Source organism: Pogona vitticeps, chromosome 6 (genome assembly GCF_051106095.1).
Source record: "Pogona vitticeps strain Pit_001003342236 chromosome 6, PviZW2.1, whole genome shotgun sequence".
Taxonomy (NCBI): Eukaryota; Metazoa; Chordata; class Lepidosauria; order Squamata; family Agamidae; genus Pogona; species Pogona vitticeps.
Window position 1 is genome coordinate 97293768 of NC_135788.1, and position 9119 is coordinate 97302886.

At 41.8% G+C, this 9119-nt stretch overlaps 2 protein-coding genes across 7 annotated transcripts in view; both read right to left on the reverse strand.

Annotated features, from left to right (window-relative positions):
- HOXB3 (homeobox B3) overlaps positions 1 to 9119 on the reverse strand; it is an 86205-nt gene that overhangs the window by 64581 nt on the left and 12505 nt on the right. For 4 of the 6 annotated variants that reach the window (XM_078377953.1, XM_078377951.1, XM_078377952.1 and 1 more), the window contains exon 1: positions 2974 to 3539. The exons of the other annotated variants lie outside the window; for them this stretch is intronic. The gene's annotated coding sequence lies outside the window, so the exon portion shown is untranslated. Of the gene's footprint in view, positions 1 to 2973; positions 3540 to 9119 lie in introns of those variants that run through there. 6 annotated transcript variants of the gene reach the window in all.
- HOXB5 (homeobox B5) lies at positions 4252 to 8356 on the reverse strand. Its single transcript, XM_020809875.3, has 2 exons — positions 6824 to 8356; positions 4252 to 5481 (listed from the first exon to the last, which is right to left on the reverse strand). The coding sequence occupies exons 1-2, from the start codon at positions 7506 to 7508 to the stop codon at positions 5234 to 5236; spliced, it is 933 nt and encodes a 310-aa protein (XP_020665534.3). The 5' UTR covers positions 7509 to 8356; the 3' UTR covers positions 4252 to 5233.

The window sequence follows — 9119 nt, forward strand, 5'->3', positions numbered from 1 at the left end:
TTAAAATCCTATATCCACCTACAATAGGAAAAACCTATTGAATTCAATAAGACTTATTTATTTCTGAGCAGACATGCATGAAATTGTACATTTAAGATCCCTTAAAACCCAGCTGAAGATATTTAGTCTGCAAGCTATACTTCTTAATTTCGGAATCAATCCCACAGAGTTCGGTGATGCTTTCTTCTGAGTAGACATGAATAAGATTAAGAAGATGCTTAGATCTGCAGCTGAGAGAAATAGAATTGTGGCTGTATCAAATTTCAACAGACCTTGCAAAGGCAGGTGTCTTAGACCCACAGATATCCAGAACAAAGTTTTTGGGGACATACTTTCGAATTCCATTCAAAGTAAACTCCATCACCTGCAGCCTGAGTCTGTGGCATATTCAGCAAAAAAGGACTGCTGTTTGGTAAGGAGGACAGCCTTAACAAATAATAGGAAATGCATCCTCATTGTGGTAACAGAGAAGCAGCAGCTAAAACAATCCTTTTTAATGAACCCTGAAAGGTATATGTCTACCAAATATCCGGTGGACCAAAAAATCCTAGCTTAGAATGAAAAGAGGAGGGGAAAACAGAAGAAAAGAAATAATTGAAAGATACTCCCTTACCACTCTCTGAGATAAAAAAAGAAAGAAAAAAGGAAATCCAATCAGGATCAACTAATAAGGAAATGTTCTGGCTGGATTTCTGCTTAAAATAATCCTGATCTGGTCTTTGTCCCAGCCATTAAAATGGAACTCAAGCAGGATAGCTTTTTCCTGCCATTGTATCCAAGGATTAGGACTTTTAGTTATTTCCATTGGTCCAGAGAAATGAGCCCTTGGCTTTTGTATGTGGCCTATCCTTGATATAACACACACACACACACACACACACACACACACACACACACACACACACACACCACACATTATTTGTCATTAGACGTATCTGCCATGAGCACAGTGGGAATGATACTTGGTGAGCATGTTCATGATGGAATTCCGCAGTTCATGTTACTAAAAGAAATCATATCCATCTGCCTGCTCACTTTGGAGGGGGACCTAGAGATATATGAAAGACAGGACTTGCAGATTAGTTCAAAACAGATCAGCTGCCTCTTAAAGCCTCTAACAATGCCCAAAGTTCACTGGGAATCTGGAATGCAGGGTGCTAAATAAGAAGAGGCAAGATCTTCTGCTGGATATGCAGGCCTGTTCATTGGAACAGGTTATCATTGCTGTGAATTAATTTATGACCAGTCCTGTGCTAATTTACTCAGAGTAAGCCCACAAAGCTTAATGTTACTTAGCATCAGGGTTGCATGGGGCAGGGTGCCTGCTCCATAGACATTTAAAGAATGCAGCTGCCAGTATGCATTCTTGAGGCTCTATCTTCTGAGTTCTGGGTCCAAGATTCTACACAATCTTTTACTGATTAAGGAAAGATCCTGCAAGCCGAAGGAAGGAAGGAAGGAAGGAAGGAAGGAAGGAAGGAAGGAAGGAAGGAAGGAAGGAAGGAAGGAAATATTTGTACCTTATGAAGATCTACTCTATTCTTTTGGTTTGTAATATTTGATTTGTCTGACCAAGAACTACAACAGTACATAAATAAACAAAAAAAACCCACAAGTTTAAATGTGATGTCTTTGAAGTCCACATACAAATAGTTTCAGGCTCAATGTTGGATATTTATGCTGCAAGGATCCTTAAAACATGGTATTTTAAACACTCTAAACGAAGGCATTTCCTACCTATTTAGCAGCTAGTTTAGGCCCTACTTGCAAAATATCTGTCTGTTAGCTTTGTCAGGAAAGATCTGTTTTTTGAGGACAAAGAAGTGGGATATAGAGACACACCCTCTTCCTCCTTCCTTATCTGTCTTCCTTCAAAAGTGGCCATAGGCAACCTGCCTTACATTGTTAAGAATACCTAAGTGAGTGACAGGAAAATGTACACCTTGAAACAAGGGCAGATGTTTTTCATTTTTATCAGCTCAATCTTACCCATGTCAATCTCAGAGTAAATCCCATCAGTTTGGGAGTGTGCATAGGATAGCAGTATATATCATCCATACAGTTTACCATTGCACACTTACTTGAATGTAAGTCTCTGAAGCATGTGTGTGTTCGTGGGGGGAGGGTACTGTTGAGAAAATATGCATCCCAGAAACTTGGGCAAGGTGGAGAGGAGGGCAGAGACAACATAGGCTAGAAGACCTGGATGCCCTGTGCTTTATTTCCACTAGTGGAGTGCTTTACAGTGCTCTCCCAAGGTTTGCACAGCAGTATGATACAATGGATGGTGCCCTGGGAAGTGGCAACAAGTGTATAAGGACAAGGACGCTGAAGAAAGGACACTTGTCACATAGCTCCTCTGAAAAGGGGAAAGGGAGACAGTAGGCCCAAGAAATGTCCTGAACACAAACGCCCTGAGAAACCTGTTAAAATTCAATATTCTGAGTTGGTTATTCAGATTCTTTTTTAAAAAATTCTGTATGTAGGCCGGCCTCTTCACATCTGTGCATTGCGTGTGCCATGGCACTCTGTGGAAGGTAGAAATGGACCCCACACAGTCCGGTGGAACTTTATTCTAATTAAGGATGTTCAATACTTTGCCACCAATGCACTCCCAGGAACAGAATATATTCTCCCGAGTTCTTTACAAAGCTACTAAGAGAAGTTTGCCTATATAGCCTGCCCCACCCCAGCCCTCCAGCCCCCCCCCCGCATTAACATTACCTCCCACCTTAATGAAATACTTTGCAATTTCCTTTCTTTTGCTAATCTTATAACTTTTCTTAAAAAATCTAGTGACCCAGCATATAACCGGGGCCCTGTGTTACTTTCAATTAACTAAGATTCTCCGCAGAGTAAAGTTTGAAAGAGAGACGCAAAGCCCTTCCCTTTTAGCCCCCCCTCCTGCCCAATCTGTAACAATCTAACCCTTTAAAAGTCATTTAAGCAGATAGTATTTCAAGCGAAACTTACTTTAAGGTTAGCAGCTTCTAAGTCCTCTTTGGAGTAAACACTGAAGCGTCCGTGCCTCCTATTCCAGCAAAGGAGAAGTCTTTATCTCGCTTGGAAATGTGCGCTCCTATTCCTGCCCCCTTCCAAGCCAAAGCAGGCAGTTAAAATGTCACTTAACATTCTGGAGAATGTGAAATATATTGTACATTGTCAACTCCCCAAAACCATAAAACTAACTTTATGGACCTCACGTGACTTTTGAGAGCCAGTGAGGGGTATCTGGCTGAGGTCTGGGCGATTTTTACGATCTAACTTCTAGATAAAACCCTATCCATTTGACATCTTAATGTCACAGCCACTTTTGGTATACTTACTTACTTTGCTATGGGTAAAATATGTGTGTATGTGTGTGTGTGTGTGTATCTGTGTATTCAAGGGATGGCGAGAAAATGGGTTGTTTTGGAAATGACAACTCAGACCTCAGCCCTTTCAAAACCAAAGAGTTCGGGGTAAGTTTTATAAGACCAATTTTACTTTCTTCAAGAGAGTTAGAGAGACAGACAGATCTAAACGATTATTTATGTACATATACAACTACTGATTTCCTTGTTAGAACCAACAGAGTTTAATGATAGTGCTTTGGCTGGGGGAGGAGGGGAGGAAAAGAAACGAAAAGAAAGGAAGGTTTAAGATTTGTGGGAAAGAAGCTTGAATGTTGTTTAGATTATTTCAGTCTCAAAGTATATTGGAAGTTAAAAAACTGCAGTTATTCAATGTTGAGTTAAAGACTATATGAGGAATTAGTAATTATAATAATGATACCAATATAAAAGCAACTAACAAGGTGTTACACTTCTGCAATTCAGAGGCCTTTTTACTGTTATGATAATTTAACTTATTGTCCAGAATGGCTGATTTTTTTTTTGAATGGTCTTTTATGTTATAATCCCAAACATGTTTACTTGGAAGTAAAGGCCATTGCAATAAATTGAGACTTAATGTCAAGTAAAGGTGCCCAGGGCCAGCATGTAAAGAAAGGAAGCAAAATTTGAGGACACAGCAACTGAGTTTTGTCCTGGGTTCCTTTTTCCTAATCGACCACCCTTCCATCTGAAAGGGATGATTTTGCATACTTAGTTTTTAAGGTTGGGGAAAATGCCCCAAGGACAACTGGGCAGATGGGCTATGCAGTGTGGTAAGACTCCATCAGTGTATCTGGAGTGTGTATTGCACTTAGGAGTAACTTTTAGGGTTGAGATTTTCCAACCTCAGTGGTATAAGGAAACACAAAGGAGGGTATTTTTCTGGCCAGGAGAAATGTTTATTTGACTTCAAGTTAAGGCTACAAACGGGTACGAAAAGCTTCTTGGCAAAGATGAGAACAGGCAGCTAGACATGACAAATGCCGTTTCAGACACACAGAACACTGAATTCACCCTGCCCACTAAAACTTCCTATTAGTCACTGCAGAAATATTTCTAATATTTACAAACATTTTCAACATACTATGGTTGGTCCAATCGTATACCCTTTTAAAGTGAACTTCACTCACATTTATTTTTACAAAAAAGAAAAACTTTCAGAACTGGCCTACGATCAAAACAAGGCCAGCAAATCTGAACCAAATCACAGACTTGACAATTTCAAAGACAGAAAGATACATGAGCTTATATATATATATAGGTTTTTTTAAATTGTTGTGTTTGATGTTTTAATTTCCCCTGCCACTGAAGTTGCAGGATACTATCCACTCCAGCAGAAGGAAAAGGAGCAGGATGGCCAACCCCTCAAAGCCCCAAACTTTTGATGAACCCAACCTTCTTTTTCCACAGCAGTTTATAAATAAGTTATAACATTTAAAGAGCTCACATTAAAAATAAAAATAAACATGCTAACTTCTTCCAGAAAGCATCATCATAGCACAGACACAAAACATTTAGAACACCTAAAGCATTAAAGAAGCCTCTGGAAATATTTATTATTAATATTTTAATTTAAGGGGAGGATTTCAGCAAAAGACACAGTCCTGGAATAATAGTACCACGGAAGTTGTTCAATAATAACAATAATAATTTTTTAAAAAAAAAACAATAGCATGCTGAATGGAAAGTGCTTTACTTTACAGTACTCCAAACTTTAAAAAAAAAAACCAAAACAAAAAGACAACCTGGCTGCTTCTTGGTTTGTGTTTAAACTTTCTTATTCTCTTTCCTTCTTTCTCTCCCCACCCCCCGCCCCGCCAGCCTGCTTTCTATTTCCTAAGATTCCTCCTTGATTTAAATTAGGGTTGGAAAGCACTACCACCAGAAGCTAAACTCATACTTTTGAGTTTGTTATCTTTCTTCCACTTCATTCGCCTGTTTTGAAACCAGATTTTTATCTGTCTTTCGGAGAGACATAACGCGTGGGCTATTTCTATTCGCCTTCTACGGGTGAGGTAGCGGTTAAAATGAAACTCCTTCTCCAGTTCCAGGGTCTGGTAGCGAGTGTACGCCGTTCGGGCTCGTTTACCATCCGGTCCAGTCATATCTGAATAATAATACATGGACAACATTGTAGGTTCTGTTTGTCTTAGCTTTATTTTTTAGGTACGACACAGAGACAGATTATTCAACTCTTCTTACCTGCTTCAAACTGGTCACTCACCCTGGGCTAAGAGGAAAATAACGCCCCACCAACCCCAGTACAGACCGAGATTTTGGCTTTTCTCCCTTCCCACTTTTTCCCCAAGTCAATATTCCACATTTTCAGCCTCTCCCCCCAAATGTTAATTCTACCTAATTTTATGTAGGGGTGTGTGACCTTGTTCTTCCCCTCGCTTTCTCTTACGTTGTATATTCTTTCTCCTGTTTCCCTAACAAGTTGTGTACTTTTAATAACCCTGGCTTGCAAACAAAACCTTACTGATGTTGGTGCTGCTTCCTCCCAAGGAAGGGTGCCTAGGAGGTCAGCTTTAGTACTGAAGATTGCAGGCTGAAACTCCTGGCACTTATTCTTTCTCTCTCTCTTTCTCTGTGCTTGTATTATCAGTTCAGTTACAGCGGAGACACAGAGAGAAAGACAAGTACCTGCAAATTTCAGTGCTCGTTAACTTCGTCTTTCTCCTACTGTCTTAACTTCCCTGATCTTGCCCACGAATTCCAGCAGAACTTGGTTCCACTAAACTCCTCCGGGGTTGCTTTTTTTCATCCAAATGCATTTAGCACGGGCGTGTTAAACAAGTCCATATTCAGCCACTCTGCAAATCAAACCCTTCTTTGAAATGTCTTTCTTATTTTATTTTATTTTACCGTAGAGGGGGAGGGGTAAAGCGAAAGACTTTGCCCTTATCCTATTTTGCTACCACAATTCTCAAAATGAGGGGATGAGAGGAAGAGCGGAGGAGAGGGGAAGGTTGGCAGACCCATATGCGCCCCAAACGGAGTTCCTTTGCCCCTACAATCCTTTCACCCCATTTCATATCCCCGGTCTTTTAAATTCCATTTTAAAAGCCCTGCAGCCCATGACTTCTTATTATTGCTGCTGCTGCTGCTATTACTACTATTACTACACCACCCCCATTATTTTTCTTTCTGATATTTCTAGCCTGATCTCTTCCACCAGGAGAGCACGTTACTTCTTTATATTATTTTTTATTTTTGTTAAAGCGGGAGCAAGCAACCCTGGCTCACAACAGGCACGCATTTATCTACAGGCGCGTCCAGAAGGGAAACAGAAAGGGACGCCCGTCTTAAGACCCGGGCAGAAGGTCTCTCCGGGCCGCTGTGTCCCCTCGCCCTTTCCCACCCCTCTTCCCCCGCCGGACCTGCCAACCGCTTAGGTATCTCGATCTCTCCTCCCAGCAGCAGCTAAAGGAAAAAGGAGCGGGTACCATGGCTAATATGAAGTTTTCGCATCCAAGGGAATATCTGTGGGCTCTGTCCTTCTGGGGCTGGCGTGGAGGTGGCGATGGGGTCTCCCTGAGCCCGGGCGCTGTTGCTGTTGACTTGGGAGCTGCTGTCTTCGGTTCCCGAGGACGCGCTCGTCTCGTCTAGCTCGGCGAAGCTGGCGGCGTTGGCCGTGCCGACCGAGGCGGCGGCCAGATCGGCCGGGGAAGAAGACGAGGCGGCTTTGCCTCCATGGCTCTCGCCGTTGTTGTTGCTGCCGCTGCCGCCGCCGCCGCCGCCGCCACCACCGCCGTTGCTGCTGCTGCTGCTGCTGCTGTTGTTGGTAGAGGTGTTGTTGTTGCTGCTGCTGCTGCTGCTGGTGCAAGGGAGGGACTCGGGAGACGACAAGGAGCAGCTAGACGCCTGTCTGAACCTGCTTTCGGGCGCTGCTTGGGCAGGGAAGGCTCGGGAGCTCTCTCCAACCGTTCCAAAGTGGCTGGAGGAGGAGGTTGGACGGCTGATGCTGAGATCCATTCCATTGTAGTTGTATCCACTGTACGAGCCGGCGTGCATGTTGCCTGGATCTCTATAAGATCCGTTCATGGAACTGCCGGTCCCATAATTTAACAGCTGATAGTCTGGGGCATTAGGATAGCGTCCTGAGAACGAGTTTACAAAGTAAGAACTCATTTGGGTTGTATTTTGGAGGGCTTGATTTGTGGGGCTCGTGGTCGTTATAACCCCTGTGCTTGAGGATTTATGATGTATTAATGAATTATAGCGATGCACTGTACTTCGTTTTTGCTATGTATGCGGCCAAATATGGGGGTGGGGTGGGGGTGCGTTTGGGAATCACGTGCTTTTGTTGACCAGTCGTAAATTCTCACTGATGACCTCAAGAGGCAATTCATGCTCTATGGTTACAAATAATGACGATCCGAGAATCGTTAGGCCCATGTCAATGCGCGGCTTCCGAAAGGGGGAGGAAAGAAGGGGGGAGGAATCAGCAAGCAGAGACACCGCCTTGTTGGCGGAGCGCGCCACCTACTGGGAAAAGGAAGAGTTAGCGAGCAGGGAGGTTAGCTCCCCCACCTTAAAAAAGAGGAAAAAAAAGAGCGAAGCCGTCTGTTTCTGTGCCCATCTTTTCACAAAATAAAATATTTCCCCTATCTAACAGTGTCGCTTCAGTTTCTTTCATTTCTCTTTATTCTCCTTTCCTTCTTGCAGAACTGGGTGTTTTTCTTTCTTTCATACTGTTGCTCTTTTGTGTACTATAGCATATAAATTAATATCATTTTACTAGCAATAATTGTTTCTGGGATCATAAACTATAATTCCAAAATCTTTATAGTTTTTATAGTACAAAGATACCAAATTCGTACAGAACAGAACTTTTCTAAAAATTCTTTTAGAAAAGATGTTCTTTTCCTTTTTCTTCTTTCTGTCTTCCTTTCTTCCTTCTTTTCCCCCATTCAACCCACTGCCCTACCTGGGAGTAAGTTCAATTGAAGTGCATGGGGCTTACTTCCAAGTAGACATGTATAGGAGTGCGCCAAGAAAATGACTTTACAAATGAGCATTAGCCTATGTTAATATTGCTCCTAGCATGCCTTTTCATTACACGTTATTATCATTATAACAATTATTATCATCATTATCATTATGATCATCATCATCATCATGGCATTTTAGTACCTTTACTGTGCAAATATGAGAAGAGAAAGAATAGCTCCCCTTAAAAACTGAGCAGACTCTGTCCTCACTCAGCAGACCGAGATATCGCTAGTGGGAATACGGAAAAAGCTGTTGAAGGAACTGTCACAAAGCAAGAGTCTTCCCACCTTCCAAAGAAAGTGTAAATATATGTTTGGTGGGAATAAAGATTCCAGAAATGGTCCAGACTGATGAAAACGTTGCTTTGTCCAGTACTTCCATATTTTCCCCTCACTCTACTTCTTCTAAGATTGTTCAGGAATTTCCAAGTTAGCCTACAAATCATTGGAAATTATGAGCCATATTGAAAGTGGCATATAATTATAATAATTACTGCCAATGAAAAGAATAGCAATAAGGATAAGTGTCCTGCAGCTGTGAGGCTTCTGCATGAATTAGTTTTTAAAATTACGGTATTATCATTACACCAAATTTTATTGTGGGAGACATTTCTACCTGTACATTTAGAGGTATATCATAACCTTCTCAGCTGTCCTTCCCTTTCTTATTTTAATTTTATATTTTATGCACAGGAAATGCAAAATAACAGAAATGGTTGCAAACTGCTGGCTTTTACAGAAGGAGAGG